At 40.1% G+C, this 18,666-nt stretch overlaps 1 protein-coding gene across 1 annotated transcript; it reads left to right on the top strand.

Annotated features, from left to right (window-relative positions):
• Window positions 1-564: 564 nt before the first annotated feature.
• Window positions 565-14,864, top strand: cd164 (CD164 molecule, sialomucin). Its single transcript, XM_037750062.1, has 6 exons — window positions 565-804; window positions 2,509-2,580; window positions 8,756-8,824; window positions 9,134-9,253; window positions 10,915-11,001; window positions 11,122-14,864. Exons 1-6 carry the CDS (start codon window positions 735-737, stop codon window positions 11,292-11,294), a joined length of 591 nt encoding a protein of 196 aa, XP_037605990.1. The 5' UTR covers window positions 565-734; the 3' UTR covers window positions 11,295-14,864.
• The last annotated feature ends 3,802 nt before the right edge of the window (window positions 14,865-18,666 follow it).

The raw sequence follows: 18,666 nt of genomic DNA, 5'->3' as shown, positions 1-18,666 counted from the left end.
TCTCTCTCTCCCTCTCTCACCCTCTCTCTCTCCCTCCCTCTCTCTCTCTCACCTTCTCTCTCTTCCTCTCTCTCTCTCTCTCTCACTCTCTCTCTCTCCCTCCCTCTCTCTCTCTCCCTCTCTCTCTTTCTCTCTTTCCCTCTCTCTCCCTCCCCCCCCCTCTCTCTCTCTCCCTCTCTCTATCTCTCTCTCTCCCTCCCTCTCTCCCTCTCCCTCTCCCTCTCCCTCTCTCTCTCTCTCACACCCTCTCTCTCTCCCTCTCTCACCCTCTCTCTCTCTCTCCCTCTCTCTCACCCTATCTCTCTCTCACACTCTCTCTCTCTCCCTCTCTCTCTCTTCCTCTCTCTCTCTCTCTCTCTCTCCCTCCCTCTCTCTCTCACCTTCTCTCTCTTCCTCTCTCTCTCTCTCTCTCTCCCTCTCCCCCCCCCCCCCCCCCTCTCTCTCTCTCTCTCCTTCCCCCCCCCCCCCCTCTCTCTCTCTCTCTCTCTCTCCCTCTCTCTCTCTCCCTCCCCCCTGTGACGTGGTGGTGTCACTTCACGTACAGTTGTTTTTTTCTCACTCCTCCCAGTAAAAAGTGCCACATGACCTGTCAAGTAGGAAGTAGCTAGCTGAGCCGAGCAGCAGAACCAGAAACCAGACACACAAGAAGACGAAGAGGAAGCTGTGAAATCTCTCAAGTCTCGACGTTTCTCAACACCTGTCGGAACAGAAAGAGCAATAAGTTGACCGCCGTCATGTACTTGAAGGTGGTGTTTGTCTCTGTAGTTGTGGCTCTGATCGGAGCATCAACAGCTGCAGACTCAGGTAAGTTTGAGCTAATGGCTAACGGCTAACAGCTACATCCACCACCAACACTGTGATTATAATCTCTCTCTTATCACACATAACTACATCTTTATGCTCATTTTCAGCGACAATTAGACCTATCACTTCTTAGTTTAACAAGTTAACTCGTCATTTTTGTTTTTGGTTTATAAAAAAATATATATAATGTTATAAATTATTGGCAACTTGTCAGTTTTTATGTCCACATAAACATTAACTGTAATATTTTATCCCATTATGTGACATATAAGAGGTGTATTAATGGAGGCTGTGTGTGTTAACTCTGTTGTCCAGTTGATAAGGATCCAGATTGTTATGTAACTGCTTACATTTTGCCTCTCTTGTTGTGTCACACATGTTTATTTGGGCTAAAATACTTTGTTATTGTAAGTTATTGCTATTGTACAGCAACTATAGGGCTGTCAATCAAAATTAAATGAATAATAAATAATAATAATAAACTTTATTTGTATAGCACCTTTCCAAACATAAGTTAAAATAGTGCAAACATCAAGATAAAAACAGTACAGAATAAAAACATTGCTATAAAAAGGCCTTCCTGTAAATTAATCACATTTATCTGTTTAAAATGTACCTTAAAGAGAGGTTTGTCAAGTAATTAATACTTATCAACATGAAAGTGGACAAATATGCTTGCTTATGCAAATATATGTATATATTTATTATTGGAAATCAATTAACAACACAAAACAATGACAAATACATTGTCCAGAAACCCTCATAGGTACTGCATTTAGCATAAAAAATATCTGTTGTCACATTTTTAAAATTCACATTGTGATATTCTACTGCCATGTTTATTTGGGCTAAAACTACCGTGTTATTGTAAGTTAACCCCCCTTTTTTTAACAGCACCATTGTATAGCAACTAGGGCTGTCAATCAAAATTGAATTAATGACATTTATCTGTTCAAAATGTACCTTAAAAGGGAGATTTGTCAAGTATTTAATACTCTTATCAACATGGAAGTGGACAAATATGCTTGCTTTATGCAAATAAATGTATATATTTATTATTGGAAATCGATTAACAACACAAAACAATGACAAATATTATCCAGAAACCCTCACAGGTACTTAATTTAGCATTAAAAACATGCTCAAATCATAACATGGCAAACAGGCAACAACAGCTGTCAGTGTGTCAGTGTGCTGACTTGACTATGACTTGACCAAAACTGCATGTGATTATCATAAAGTGGGCATGTCTGTAAAGGGGAGACTCGTGGGTACTCATAGAACCCATTTTCATTCACATATCTTGAGGTCGGAGGTCACGGGACCTCTTTGGAAATGGCCATGCCAGATTTTCCTCGCCAAAAATGTGCATAAGTTTGGAGCGTTATTTGGCCTCTTTCTCACCTTCCGACAAGCTAGTAGGACGTGTTTGGTACCAATGGATTCCTAAGGTTTTCTAGTTTCATACGTATCTTCACTCTAGCTTTAAAACTAAGCCCGGCACAACCTCTGAAAAATCAATTGCATTAATGCGTTAAAGAAATTAGTGGCGCTAAAACAAATTTGCATTATTATGGTGTTAACTACGACAGCCCTAATAGTAACACCTGAAGAGCTACAGTTTCACTTTCCACCACTTGCAGGAGGAAGTTACCGTTATTTAAAAAATGCCACAGCTAAATTTGATGAATGACTTCTTTGCAGATGGATGTTCTTCTCTGACGTGTGATACATGTGGAAATACTCCTGACTGCCAGTGGGTGAACTGCACAACATGTGAGTATCTGTCATAAATGTGTTGTGGTAGGGAGAGGCACAGGTTGGTCTTTGTGTGTCCTAAATTGTCCAGACAGCTGAACTGATGGGACACATGATTCCTGCGGTATGGAGAGAATGCATGGCAGTGGATGCTGACTTTTAGATGATGTCATCCCAATTTCCCCTAAAGCCTGAGCTGTATAATCGTCTGGCAACACCAACCGAACGCTGTGGATCTGGACAGGCTGGTTTAGGAGGAAATTACACAAAGCTCTGTAGGGTGAGAGGTTATTGCATAGACTCACTATTTCTTCCCACAATGAATTCATCTTAGAAGATTGAGAGGCAAAGCTAGATCGCTTTTGGACATTTACTTTTTTTGTGGGATTGCTCCCCTTTGCCTCCATCTTTGTATCGCCGTCCCCTAATTTCATTATGCTAATGGGAATGTCTGTCCAAACACGAGTGCCCCGAGTGTGAGACATCTCTCTGACTTCTGCACTCCATAGCAGAGGATGTTGAGAAATATGCTGCAGTGGTATTTCTCAACCTAATTTGGAAGTCCGCTGGTTGTGATTTAGAAATATGCATCATTCAGTAAAAATGGAGTTTCCATAACAAAACTGCTTGACAGATTGTTTCCTGAGTCAACCAACGGCTTTTCCATTCGCTGCGCGCTCCCTCTTACGGTTTGTGGTTTTCAGCAGCAGAGGAGAGGAGCTGCTTGTTTTCATGTTGTTATCAGTGTCAGGAAATGAGGTTGCAGGTTTTATGAGTGAAGCAGAAATCGGTCGACACAGTCTTGTATCTTAAAATCGTGAGTTTGTTCCACTATTTCATTCAGTGATTATTTGCTTGAAAAAGCACACTTCTGGCTAAGTGGTTTGTGAGGTAAATAGTACAGTAGACCTCTAGCCAAAACCTGAACCTTGTCGGTGAACAAAAAAAATCCTCTTGAGTATTGTGATTATTGACCATATCGCCCTAGAGGGCCGTACGCCAATGTTGGCCTGACTTCAGTGTGTGTAGACACACACACACAGGTCTCTGGTGATCGTGAAGAGGACGAACAGGAGAGGAAGCGAGGGGATGTGTGGCAGGAAGCCTGCAATATCCTCACGCTGGGGAACAGAAAGAAGGAGAGCATAACGGCACGAGTTAGAGGAAAGAGTGTGCAGATAGGATAAAAGATTTTCACGCGCCGTGTTGTTCTCATAATGTATGCCTCTGGTGCAGTTCAGGGCACTGTGATCTCCTCGTACATTTCGGTTGTCATTTTGTTGGCTCAAAGAATGGAAGACGCCGTGACTTGTGTAAACTTTCCTGTATTATTGCTTCAACAACAGTTAAGTAGAACAAGGACAAGTATGATACGTCTCATGGGAGTCGACCTGTTAGACAGCTTCGCCAATGAGAAGCTTTGATTCTCTCATAGAGATTTGGTCATCCCACACCCTCCTCCTGCTTTGTTTAAAGGCCCTCTGGTGATACATTACTTCATTATCATGGAGTGGTTGAACAGGACAGGTGAGACGGGATGAGCTTGTTGTATTTCCCAATGGAGAAAGCTGTTCAGGTTTACAATTACACTAAACAATACCCACAGACACAAAAAAACAAATGTATTGAGATCTGTTACTAAGTTTCCCTTTCCCTTTATCATCTGATGTTAATTTAAACAACATATGGACTCATTGTTAAAGGTTTCAGGGAGGTTTGGCTGTTTTTATTTTGTTCGGGTTGCGTGTCAAAGACTCTCCTCAGTGCTGTTATACACCAGAACAAACAACTCGCACCAGCCTGCTACACAGGTTACAAGCAGGCTCATCCGTGTTAAACAACACTGACTGCTCACATACACACACTAAAGTAAATCTTGAGCCTAAAGCCTTTCACAAACCCAAGAATAGATCACCTATTTCATATGAACTCAGCAAAAACCGGAAAAGTCAGCTCTGGCCAGTCATGATGGCCTCGTTATAACCACACTGCTGCAACGTCTACCACATTGTCATTACCAGATTTATCTTCGGTTTAGGGAATTTGTGTAAACAAGCCTTTGGCGTCAGAGGCACATTTCCCTGAAGGCCAGTGTTTAAACACTCAAAAACTCAACACGTGTACACGCAAGCTCTGTAGCGCCTCTAAGTACAGGCGGTAGGTCGTCTGTGACAAAGCTCGCTGAGTGCTCTTCACCAAGAGGCTGTTTTTCTAATGTGAGATGAGGCTTCCACTCACACTTCTAGCTCGAGCAAGCTGTGGCTGTACCTCGTGGTGATGATGATGTCACCATCTTGGAAAAGGGGTGAGAGTCGGTCCTACCTTTCACAGCTGCCTGTGAGATAACAGCCCTCTGACCTACGGGAGAGCTAAAAAAAAACTCCCACATGCTTCGACATACGTAGATCGCAGTCGGATCGCACAGACAGTGAGAAAAATAATGCAGCCAACACTTTTGAAATGACTTGAGCATTGTTGTTACTCAACCACAGGTTGAAAGGAAGTGAGTCATTAAGTTTAAAACGTTTCACTCTTTGAGTTTAAAGGTGTTAGGGATAACATTTTTATGTAGACAAAGCTTTTAGAAAGGTGTCGAATAAAAGTATGGGTTTTCCTGAAAGAAAAAAAAAATATTATGAGGATTGTGAATTAATGTTGGCGGGTCCCAAATTAATTTTTTGTTTATCTCTGTGGAAGATATCTGACGTTTGGTTTCAGATTCTAACAAGGCTTGTGAGCCAAAAGTAAAACCACGTTGGTATCATGTGGTATCTCTGGGTCATCACTTAGTGTGAAAAAAAACAGATAAATGTCTGAGATTGACGGTAAATGCCTGGCAATGACTTGTTATGAAGTAAATGCAATGTATTGGCTGAATGTTATCAGTGTTATCAATAGCACCTTTAAGGTATATGAAGCAGCTTATTTTTGTGCTCACTTTCCTTCCTGGTCAGTCGTAACAGAACTGCTAAATCATGTAAGGTAGCAGTCTGGATAATGGTGAAAACATACATAAAACAGGTGGCAAATCAATGCATAGTGGCAGCAATAGACACCTGGCTGAATAACTACAGAATACCACAAAAACCTGAGTAATAACCACATAATTGAACCAACAGTCAAACAGAAACTTTACATCATGGGCTCCACATACTAATAATTCTGAAAGCACAGCCATTTGGTAGTTGCTTGTCGCCAAGGCCAGCGCACAAAGATGCATACCCTGATACAAAATATAGCTGTGTGAGCTGTGGAGAATGTAACTCAGGCTGGGTGACTCATTTTTGACCTTATTTGGAGAAAGCCAAAAGACGCTTTCATTTTCAACAATGGCTGCGACCTTCCTGTTGAAGTCGGTGCATCTGTAATTTATGGGCAGCCATCTGGTGGGAGACGTCGTTGGGTTCGGTTGCTGTGTGCGGATTATAGTATTACAAGCGAGGAAGGTGTAGGAAGGCGTTTTACAGCACCAGGTGCCTCACGTTGAGTAGGCACACTTCCCTTTATGATGTTCCTGTATTCCAGGATGATGATGCCCCCATATGCTCATATAATAAACAAATTAAAGGGCACACTTTTTTTTCATCAACACAAAGGCGATGTCAGAGGCCTTTAATGGCCTCCCCCGTCATTTTAACCATTATTAAATGGGAGATGTGTTGTCCACTTCCGTATTACTTGAGACGTTTAGTTTGAGAACCTGTAAAACGGGATTCCAGTCCAGAGAGGGCCGAGACAAGTGAAGGCAAAGTGTGGCCACGCTGGATGTTTGTATACTGCTATTTAGGGCTGGGCAATGTAGCGATATTATATCGATATCATGATATGAGACTAGGGCTGTCGCGGTGAAGTAATTTCCTTCTAATTTCCTTTATTGCAACTTTTTTTAAAGTGCAAATTACTTTATTTATCCTGATTTTATTCATTCACTGATGATCTGTTACCGCTTATCCGATTCAGGGTCGCGGAGGGGGGTAAGGCAGGGGCTGGAGCCGATCCTAGCTGACATTGAGCATAGGCGGGGGTACAGAAACTAGAATCTGCAATTTTTGGGGCATTTTTTGCTTGAAAAAAGAATTCCTGAAGACAGTTTCTGGCATGTTTTAGCTTGAACAAGAGCAGTAAAGTGACACCATATAACTGGGTGTGAAAAGAATCTATAGTCACAAGGTGCTGTCCGTCGTGACTCATGGTTTCCTAGCTGTGACGGGCATAGTTGTACCATTAAAGGAAACTAACAAATGGATAGACAGACATCTTTGTGTTTGGTTGTTTAATTTACTGCATTTCATCTTGCTTTAGTTAGTCATGTCTGTAAATTTGTAAAATTTTGTTTCTTAGGTGGATAAATAAATAATATCAATGTTTAGTCTGTATCGTGAGTTATTGTAAAGTATCTGGGACAAGCAAGACTTTATGGCGGGGCAAAGTCCCTTTCTGTCATAGTTAATTAGTAATCCGACATTACAATAAAACAGAATACACCTAGATGATTTAACTATGAGTCAGCAAAAATGACCACTTTACACTATAGACAGATTCTGTACAGGCTCCAATGTTTGTTTTACAGCCTATGTTAAAAAGTATGAGTAATTGTCATTGATGATTTACATAAATGACTTGTTTCTGTGTTATTTCTTGTGATATTTTGTAATATTTTGTAGTATTATGGTAATCATGTGATTGCCTCCCATTGGTTGTCGATACAGGTAAGGCCACATTGAATGACCTGACGAAGACCTACAGTGGTCAAAACATGTTGGCTTTTTTAATGATTTAGCCACTACAATAAAGGCTTTTTAATATATTTCCTTCCTCGTTGCCACTTGTTTTAGTATTTCGGAGTGCCTGGATTACCTTCCTAATTGTAATTTACTAATTTCTAGTACTTTATACTTCTACTCCACGACATTTACTTTGCAGAGAAACATTTTACATTCAAAATAATTGATTAGTTTATAAAATATAATGCATTGTATGGCTGATTTAAACTACCTAACAGTGTATAAAGTTGTTAAAATGAGCTCAACCTCGACCAGCTACAACATTAAAATGCCTCTTACATGTTTATACATTAGTATTATAAAACTATAGTAATATAACACTGACAGGGACTCTTACAGATACTTTTACTTATGCTTTAAGTACATTTAGCTGGTAATACTTCTGTACTTAAGTAATATTTCCAATGCAGGACTTTCACTTGGAATGGAGTATTTTTACATTGTTGTATTGCTACTTTTACTTCAAGTATATGATTTGAATACTGGTTTTAAGTTACTTTTCAGTGACTATTTTAGCTATAAATAGAAAATGCGTTGAGTCATGATCTTGTATTGCCAGATACAGTGCTGATGTGGTGAAAATGATAAACAAATGCCTACAGAACAGGTTTCAGACATGCCCGACTCCAAATAATCAAGTGTTATGATGGGGGCAGCAGGATGGAGGGGATGCCATCCTCCCAACTGCAGGATGTGGGCCTGTGTGAGCAGCTGCTCTGACCTTCCTGTGTACGAGATGCGATAAGAGAATTATCCCACTGCACATCATGTTGCTTAACTATTGTGTATGCACAGAACAAGACTGGAGGCCATTATGTTTTGGACACACGCAGTGATGTTGCTGGTTATTCTTATTTGTGAGCTGTATAACGAGACTGTTGTGAGCGAAATAACAAATTATTGTACATTCGTCAGCTCTAATAAGGCTCAGGATTGAAGTGCTTTTACTCTTGCCAACATAAAACACTGAAATCTACTTTGGGCGCTTGGGAGAAACTTAAAGGGGCTAGATGTAAGAATCAGAAATTGCTTGTTAGAAGTGACACCTGTGGTCGTTAAGTCAGCATCCTGTTGTTCACGCTCACACTACATAGACGCGAGTGAGCATCGGTCAAAACAGTGAGGCGACACACACAAGACTGAATAAGATTGACAGCTAAAACTACAATATCACTATATATTTCACATGCTTGGCAGTGATGTTAGCTTACCTGTCCAATAGGAATTTTGCCAGCTCGGGGTCCGTTTTGATACCCAAAACCAAACGAAGGTCCCTCCGTGAATCCAAGGTCCATGATTAAAAACATGATTAAAAATGTTTATATGTGTTAAAACTTGTATACAGTCCCTTTTAATTCATATAACGCATGAATCAGGCATTTAATTCATGATACTTTTGTCTCTTTCAGTACCTGCTGGCTGTCACAACATGACTGTTATGCCAGAAAGCGAGATCTGCAGCAACGCTAGCTGCTCAGGTAAGTCAAAAAGCAAAGTGGTTTTAAATGTCTGATGGGAAATTAACATTTTATATTAACACCTTCTTTTTTTGGCAAACTCCATATTTGTATACAAATAAACACATTACGTAATCTGCAGATTCTGTTTGGGTTTAGCTATGTTTTAATGGTCGGTCTCAGTACTTTGGCTCTGTCTTTGTCGTCTTTGTTTATGTCTTAAAGACTTGTCTAGGTGTAAAACATGAATGAGGGAGCGTTGTGTACTTTCTGGCCTTTGTCTCTCGCTTTCCCCCTTTCACCCTGTCTTGGTGTTCGTTCCCTGTCCAGCTCCTGGCCCCACAACAGTCCCAACTGTCATTGTGACTTCTCCCAAACCCGCTACATCCTCCCCTACCCCTGTTGTCACCACCACCTCCACTAACAGCAGCAGCGCTCAGCCCACCACAGGTAACCCGTCCTGAAATACCTCTGCTACTGCCTGCTGTAGTCTGTGTTGTCCAGCATATAAGGTTTGAAGTGGTCTTGTTAATAGAGAGCTACAGGAATGAGTCCTGAAACCCGGAAACGAGTTAGCATTTTAGCACTTCCGGTTCCCTCGTCTGGAAGTCAGTGTTTTTTTTTAATGGGTTTTTAGTTAGATGCCTGAAATAAGGTCTGTGGTTAATACAAGCTTAAGAGATTTTAACTTTTTGTTCTACGATTTTAAAGTACGTCAGTAAATATTTTGAAACTTTAATGTGTCTTTAAAAAAGCTGGTTGCTAAAAGTGGCTAAATGAGACTATTAAACATCATCACGCCGACTCGTCCGCCTTACAGCCTCGTTGTATATACTCACGTTCAAGCGATGTAGTGTAGTTTGTTTATACCCTAACGTTAGCTTTTTACATCTGGCGATTGCATTTACGCTTCAAAAATCATAAAACTGCTGTTCAATTGTGGAGATTATCTTGCTGAACAAAACGTGTAAGTATCATAAATGTTTGTTTACCACAGAGCTTATTTTCTGCAATAATCCAAAACCCAATGGAAAAATCCCATTGGCCTAGAAAAAATACGTCATTCCTGCACCTCTCTATAGTTTTATTGAGATCTCTTAAAGATAAGAAGCTTGTATTGATCCCCAGTGGGGAAATTCTGTTGTTGCAGCAGCACAAAGACATCACAGCAATACAACTAGAGAAAGTAAAAGAAATAAATACTGAGTGAAAAAAAGAAAAGAAAAAAAGAAAAGTTGTAATCCTGAAGAATTTCATGAAATCAAACCCAGTTTTTGATACTATTTATGGTCTGCGTTTATTTAGCATAAGGGATTCACGTTAGGGATGCACTGATACCAACACCGGATCGGATATCAGGCCGATACAGACTCAAATAGCTGGATAGGATATCGGTGACAATGGGGCCGATCTATAAAATTAATTTCTATGTTTATATACTATATACACTATCTACTGGAATTTTAATTCCTGTTTAAGTTTTGACCAATATGTTGCTGCATTAAAAAGGTTTACACTTGAGCTGTAACTTCGAAGATTCTTTACCAAGCTGCTGGTGTACGATTTATTATTTTAATAATAAATAACAATTCACTAAATTTATATCTATGTATTTATTTGATACATTTTGTTTTACAAAGTTAGGAAAGCAATGTTTAAGTCAGGCCTGATGTTGCCTTACACATAAAAGAATGATCCCAGTGACTTCCACACAGTGAGGAATACAGCTTATTAATTGAACACTGGCATCGGATCGGTACTCGGTATCAGCTGATACCCAAAGCCCAGATATCGCTATCAGTATTGGGACTGAAAAAGTCCTATCGGTGCATCCTTAATTCACGGGAAACAATTTAGCATGTAATCCAGTTATTGTTGACTGATCTCTTTATTAACACAACATGTTTCTTTGGCTGCACTGCAAACGGATACACCAGTATTTGTATTTCTGACAAAGTAGCTGCTCAGTGAGTGTTTACTTTAGTATTAAACCGTTCTTACTGACGCCACGAGTAACCGCAGGACTGAAATCTTAAGAATTACAACTTTAAACGTCTTTTAAAAGTCAAATAAAGGCTAATGGATGTGTTCTTACTGTGACCCCACTACAGGCAATGGAACTATTATTTCCACCCCCAACCCCACTCCCAGTGGTAACACCTCCATCTCCACCTCCACGGCTCCATCAAATTCTTCAAGTAAGTCTGGCGTTGTGATGGAACATTTTATTTTATTTTATTTATTTAAATCCATCCTGTGTAATGTAGATAAAGAAGAATAACAAATCCCCATTTTCCTTTCCTCTGTCTTTATCACAGTTCCAATCAGCACAAGCACCACACCAGTTGCCCCGTCTCCTGCCCCTCACAAGAACACCTTCGACGCTGCGAGCTTCATCGGTGGAATAGTTCTGGTCCTGGGCCTGCAGGCCGTCATCTTCTTCCTCTACAAATTCTGCAAGTCCAAGGACCGCAACTACCACACCCTTTGAAGCAGCCGCTCTTCTGGATCCACGTAACACGACCTTTCCCCGCCAACTAGAACCTCGCGGAGCAGACCCCCCCCCCCCCCGCTCGGCACGCACTCATCGCGGCGGACTCAAACAGTGTTTTCAAGCAGGTTTTCTAGATCTTTGATGTGTTGTCGTAGTATGTTATATTAAGGCACACACACACAGGCCTGTATGTGTGATAATTCAACTAGTACAACTAAACAATGTCTCCAGTCATATGGATTACATCATCTGGTAGCTACTCCCACCTCCATCATGCCGTTAGTCATTCTGCGGAAAACCGTTTTTCCAGCAAATCTGACGGTTGGTGTGATTTACAGCCCCGCTCCTTGTGGCTTCCTCAATTACCACATGAGAGTTAAAAAGAATAAGTCGTGTACACAAAGTACCTGTTGATGCTTGGGGAGTAGTACAGCTGCAAACTGGTATCATTTACATCATTTTAGTTGCCTTGATTTTGGAAACACTGTTTGAGTTCACAGCTATTCTTACACGTGACGACTGCGATGATTCAGTGTTGCTTTTAGCCTGTTGCATCGTGGGCAGGTTCCCTCTTCCCCCATGCAGCTGTATATGTGTTCAGAGATGATGTAAGAGTGGTGGGGTTTATTTACGAGGGAATAAAAGCAACACCCAATCATCTGATGTGAGACTAAAAACAAAATCCCTCTGGTCTTAGTTTGGGTGCCTCTTTTGGCATTTAGGAGTGCTGTGCGTTTTCTGCTGTTCCCCGGGGAAATCATTTCACCCAATACTAAAAACAAATGTCAACTGCTAGTAGAGCAGCTCAATGCAATAAATCACGTATCAAGTTAATTTCCCATCTTTTAATCTCCCTGCTGTTCTTTCTGATCTTTAACGACATCCAAACGTACCCACTCTGACTGCTAACTTTCCCCCGCCCCACCCGCCCCCATTTCTGTGGGGAAGTCAAAAAGGGGCCCGTGGGTCAAAATGAAAGATTGTAGAATATTACAGAAATTTGTTTTAATAATGTATAATATAGCGAATGGTGGAGATAAAGAAAAATAGCATGCACCTTCTTGATGTGTGGACAGTGATAGCAGTGAAGTGCCTTTAATGTCCAGTATGACTTAAAGAGAGAAATGGGAGAGGATTCTTCCCGGTTGAGTGTTATCATTAGTTTGTTTTGCGAGAAAGAAACGGTATCGCTGTGCTGATATTGGTGAGAACCGTAGTACCCCAGCTGGACTGAAGAGCCTTTTATTGTGAAGAATACAGTAGATAGTTGTCACTCGAGGGCCTTGATCAGATTGAAGTTATACCCTATAAGTAGAGGACTATGTTCAGTACATGAAACCGATGGTCTTCTCACTGGTGACTTTGTATAAATGAATAATTTGAAAGGTGCTTTCCCTTTTTTTGTAGCGCCCAATACTGCTCCCAGATTTCCTCCCAACTCACTATTTATGTTTCAGTTGTAAATTGTGTTGAATTTCCAAACATGAACGATGAGCTGGCAGGAAATTTTGGACCGCTGTTAGGTGCTATAAATCAGGGAATGTAACTTTAAAAGAGAAATAATGGGCTTAATTTTAAGAAACCTGAGTATTGCAGAGAGTGCGTTGAGGTAAAAATGTTGGACTGTCTGAGTGTTTGTTTGGTCAAAAATGAGCTTTGCACCTCTGATTGTGAATGAAGTGCAACACCTAAGCGGCCGTGCTAGAGCTCATGTCAAGTTCTCTAATTAGCTTGCTGCTAACTGTGTGATTTTATTTTCCATTTTGTCCCTCCTGTACATAGCCATGTCCTGTTTTTGTTCATCATCTAGGTTTCAACTTAAGGAAAGGCTAAATGAAGGAGTGTTTATCAGTGCTCGTAGCGGCTTGTCAGTGTCAAGAATGCTTTTGTTAAAGGCCTTTTTTTGTCATTATTGCATGCTGGATGCTTGGAGTTGTGATTTTTCTCCTCCCATTGCGTATGCTCTTAAGGATTTAGACACTTAAAAACCACTTGATTATTTGCGATTAGCTCCATAATGCTAGTTGAAAGAATGCCTTGAAACGGTGTGCATTGAGCCAAAGTCCTCAGTTTTGGCATGGAAATTGAGCATTGCACTGACAAGCTTTGTTTTGTAACTTTTGTCTTTGTAAATGTTTTCATGGTTCAGCCAAAAAAAAAAAAAAAAAAAAAATCCGATGCTTGTATAAATACTCTTGAATATTTACTAGATAATGGATGAATAATCACCTTGTTTTCTATGACCACGAACAGTAAAAATGAGTGCAGATTATTTTCTTTTTGTTTTGGCTCTCATAATTTAGGATTTTTTCCTGCTGCTCACCATAAACACGCCTTTTAACCCGGTCACCAGGTGGCATTAGGCTACAGCCCAAAGACCCAACTACGGCGAGAAGGCTCCAGAGTTTTGCCTTAGCTGCACCCATTTGTTCATCCTCTGCATGCCCGAGAGCCTTCGCCCAAATTTAGAGGAATATTTATTCACAGCTGTCGAGTGGCGCGCTGTGTAACCACTGAATCCAGTCCAGAGTGCTCTCTGCATTCCTTAACAACACAGCATCACATGTTCGACATCGTGGTGTGTCACAAAACACCTCTGGTATCCACGTATGCCAATAGATGTCCATTGTGTTGCCTCTCCGCAGCTTCTCCTACAAACTCAGTCCGTGCACCTCTTAAGGAAAAGTGCCTTATTCAGTTAATATCCATATATAGTTGTAGTTTGTAAAAAATGACACCTATTAAATATCAGCAGCACTTTCAGACCCCTGTGAAGTGGTTTTCTGTGTTGTATTCTGCTTAAATGTCTTGTTCTGTCATGCTCAGCCTTAACTTCTTCATCAAACCCACAGAGCATTAGCTAGGGAGAAGCCGTCCAGGCAAACACCAGGCTGCCGTTGAGTATCTTATACTTAAATGGTTGGTTTATTGGCATTTAAGTGTCTACATTTCAACCAATCACACAATAGAATTATAGGTGTTTTAAATGCTGCTGACATGGATATAACCAGCTAATGAATGGCGTAGTTTTAGCCTGGTTGTAGCCTGGATGACTTCTCACCAGCACGTTGTAATAAAATAACAGCATTTCCTCCCATCATGCAAACAGTCTTGTGATGACTTGAAATCCACTTTGGTTGTAATTTTTCAATTGTTTTATTGAATGAGTTGTTTTGTCAAGTAGGATTTTAAATTTGCTTGGTCATGGAGGGCCCTCTTTTCAGTTTTCAAGCCTCGAAGTGTTCAATTCCAACAAGTAAAAAAAAAGCTTTTTGATTCCCTCCTTTTTTTGGCTTTATTTCTATGTGCACACACTGTAGTGCCATATCTTTTTATCTTTTGTGTCATCAGTCTGGTAGGTACGATATTGTTTTTGGCTTTGCTCCCACCCCACTTTGACACACACAGACTGTATAATAAGACACTCGCAGGTGCCACAAAAGCAAAATGTTTTATGCTTCTTTTTTTGCTTTCTCTCAAACCTTTTTATTTTGTGCCTTGTTTTTTCTAGTGTCGCCTCTAGTTTCACGATGTAAAGCCAATAAAGTTTGAATATTGTTAAACAAATCACTGTATTTACCTTTTCATTTGGCAGCAGGGCCAACTTTTTCTTGGGAGCTGGTTTGATTTACATGACAAATCACAAGTGGGACGATGACACACACAGCCAGGTCTCAGGTCTCAGGCTCCGTCACCATGGTTACAATTGAACGGCTAGTTGCCCGGACAACAAAATGTATCGTGTTCAGGCTTTGCTTTGTATTGCTGTGTGTGTGTGTGTGTGTGTGTGTGTGTGTGTGTGAGTAGCTAATGCTAGGTCAACAAGTTATCTTGTTACACAAGAAAAACAAACCAGTTCAACACATTATATTTACAGTATCTTAACATTTAGGCATCTCCAAATTCAGCAGTATTTACCTATGAAATATATTTCTAGGCTAAGCGAACCGGCTGCTGGTAGCTTCATATTTACCGTACAGACATTTGAGTGATGTTTTATTTATCTCTTTAAACTATTCATAAACTGACAAACTATTTATACATTTTTGTAAAACATATATTTATTGATTTTATACATTTAACACATTATACATGCAACACAGAACCTTCCCCCAAATTCAACATATGGCAGTGTATAAAATAATATTAAAAATATAAAATGTAAAAATAGCTAAACATGGAGTTAAAATGATATACATTTACAATGAAAATATAATTAAGTAAATAAATACAATAAAAATATATAAATAAATAAAATGTATTTAATTAAGAATATGGTCACAAATATAAGTTCTTCCTAACTATATATGTGAGTTTCTCTAGAGCCCAACTGAAATGCTAAATATACATAGTTTAGGACTTTAAGGTGTTGGAGAAGAGGTAATTTGAGAGCAATGATATAATGTACCTTGCTGAATATTACACTTACAGCATTGGTCAGGAATATTAGGATCAAATTTGTAATAAACTATTTATTCTAATATGTATAGCTGGCTGAGGGACTTTGTTTCACCCCACTGTCCGCTTTACCTGCTCCTGTGTTGGTCAATATGTTTGGAGTCTATTGGAAAAAATATAATTTACAGGCATAATCAGATTCTTATTGACATACGTGTACATATTGTAAATCCTGGATCCACCCCAACCCCGTCAATACAATTCATTTTCTACCTGATTATCTAGTGTATTGGTTCCCAACATGCCCCCCAAGATAGATCTGAGGGGTCACTAAATAACTGAAGGGATCAGACATAAAAAGTGTATTTGTATTACATATAATTATGTATATTTTTTTCAGATTTTTCATCTCTTAAGGCATCTAGAAATCCCTCACAATTCATGCCTTCAACAAGGCCAGAACTTATAATGAAGGGTGATAAGTACGGATGCACCGATACCAATATTGTGCCGATACTGACTCAAATAGCTTGATCGGATATCGGTGACATTGGATCTATTTAATTCAATTCTATATGTAAATACTATATACATTATATACTGGAATTGTTATTACAGTTTTGACCAATTTGTTGCTGCATTAAAAAGGTTTACACTTGAATTGTAATTCCTCTTAATTTTTAAGATTTTGTTTTTACCAGTCGCTTTTGTACAATTTATTATTTAAAAAATAATTAATTCAGTAAATTCATATCTATGTATGTGTTTGTTCCATTTTGTTCTACAAAGATGCTATAATAAAGCAATGTTTAAGTCAAGTCACATGTAAAAGTATGATCCCAGTCACTTCCACACAGTGAGGCATAAAATGTATTAATCAAACACTGGTATCCGATCAGTACTCGGTATCGGCCGATACCCAAAGACCAGGTATCTCTACTGGGACTGAAAAAGTCAGAGCATCCCTAGAGACAGTGCTTCATTTTAAGGGGTCACAATCCCTAAAAGGTTGTGAACCACTGGTTTTGGTGACACTAGCGCCCCCCTTTGGTCGAACACACTAACTAATTACCCTACAATCATCACAACAGCTTTTCCTGAAGTCTACATACATTATCTTGTCTTTAAAGTTTAATGAGGGGACACTTGAACTGGTCCTCACCTAGTTTGGTAGCATTACCTTGATGTTTACTACTTACTGTGTATGATACCAATCAACATGTTTTTTGAAAAGGAAACAGGTGCAAAGTTTATTGCCACCATGTGACGTTATTTGCCGTCATGTACCGTTGACATCCGAACGGGTCAATAAGAGTCCAAACCAAAGAAGCCCCCCCTCTGCTCAAAACATCCCGTTTGTTTTTCACCCTGTTGAGTTTTCACATGGTCAGTTTCCAAGGTCACAGCGAGGTTCTGCTTATGCAGCAGAAAACTGCCAGCTCTAAAGGAAATGTTAGTGTATCTGTGTGTGTGCACTCTCAAGAATCACGGTCCGTACAATTGACTACATTCTTGAACGAGGTGTGTGCGTACGATATGCGTTTGTGCTGAGCAGGCTGTTATTCTTCCAGTGGCCCAGAGTCCCCAGCTGGCACCGTTTCCCAGAACCAAAGAGAGTTCCGGGGGAGAATGTCTTTTTGGACAACCGCACCATAATTTCCCTCTCGTGTGTCCATTAAAAACAATAAAATCTTGTGCTGCCTTATCGAGAACATCTCTTATGGGGCCTTATTTCAGCTAACGTTTCCAATAAACTTGTATTCACACACTGAGGATGTTTTCTTCACGTAAACTTGTAACACCTCAAAGAAATAGTCTGTCTGCTCACACTTTAGACGTATCTTTATCTTCATAAGATGATAGCGGTTTATAGGAAATCCTTTCACACACCCACAACTTACTCAGACTCACATCTGCCCAGCCCTCCTGCACACACTGCTCTATTCAACACCAGGCAAAAAGAGGGGTGTGCAGTCACAAGGTATCCGAGCTGCAGGGTCAGGAGAGATGTTGTATGTGGGCATGGAGGGGTCTTGACTTGCCTTTAGCTAACCTGATTGCCATGTCCAGTCATGCTCTGTAATCTAATATGGGAGCACAGGGAAACAATGCAATAGGTTTAGTCTCTCTCTCATATGCCAGCTCAGTCCGTTTAACCATGCAGTGAACTCAAGAGTCATTCCAGGAATACCAGGACCAAGCAATTTTAGCTAGATAATTAACTGAAAAGGCTGAATGCAGAGAGCAACAATAACAATCAGCTGGTTTCTACTCCCATGACCCAGAACCTCTGAAAGGGCAGTTAGGAATGTTGCATGGTTTTAATTGTAGTTTTTAATAGAATTGGTGGTATAGGGAGTGACTGAGATGAGCTTTACGGTAAAAAATACTTCCTGCGTATCATGATGAGACAATAAAAATGTCGACCGAGGCCTGATAACGAGGAGATAATGCAGGAATGTTATGAGGCAGCTTCACATGTGGTTATTCATCCCATTAAAGGTAGCTGACTCAAATAAACAGAGAGCAAACAGTCCTGTCATCTGACAGTAATAGCGATCATAGTTGAATTTAAGATAAGTTTGGCAGTGTGAAATAGCAAAATCCTGTGGCAAAAAGGCAGTTCCTCCTACTTGTACACAGCGATAAAAACCACATCCGTTTGTCCTGTGGTCAGGGCTACATTTACTCAGCTGTCCAGCCAGCTGCTGTAACAGAGTTCACAGAGCATTTGGTCCGTCTCTATTACAGACTGCTCAAGACAGTAGGAGCTTGATGCTGCACGCAACATTATAAAGTTATCTGTTATTATTATACATGCAACTGTGCGGTGTGTGTGGGGTAAAAGCCTTCACATTTGTGAAATAGACATAAGCGGAGCACTGCCACCTAGTGGTTCTGAGTATGAAGTCCAAATAACGATGCAGAGTTGGAGAAAAATATTTGTGTTAGCAGAAGTAAAAACAATATG

Source organism: Sebastes umbrosus, chromosome 18 (assembly GCF_015220745.1).
Source record: "Sebastes umbrosus isolate fSebUmb1 chromosome 18, fSebUmb1.pri, whole genome shotgun sequence".
NCBI lineage: Eukaryota > Metazoa > Chordata > Actinopteri > Perciformes > Sebastidae > Sebastes > Sebastes umbrosus.
This window is presented reverse-complemented; position numbering and strand designations above follow the sequence as displayed.

Bases quoted from the DNA above. Each gene is read 5' to 3' on its own strand.
- cd164 (XM_037750062.1), top strand. From the start codon at position 735: ATGTACTTGAAGGTGGTGTTTGTCTCTGTAGTTGTGGCTCTGATCGGA. The intron at 8,825-9,133 runs GTAAGTCAAAAA...TTCCCTGTCCAG, and splicing joins CAGCAACGCTAGCTGCTCAG to CTCCTGGCCCCACAACAGTC. The intron at 11,002-11,121 runs GTAAGTCTGGCG...TCTTTATCACAG, and splicing joins GGCTCCATCAAATTCTTCAA to TTCCAATCAGCACAAGCACC.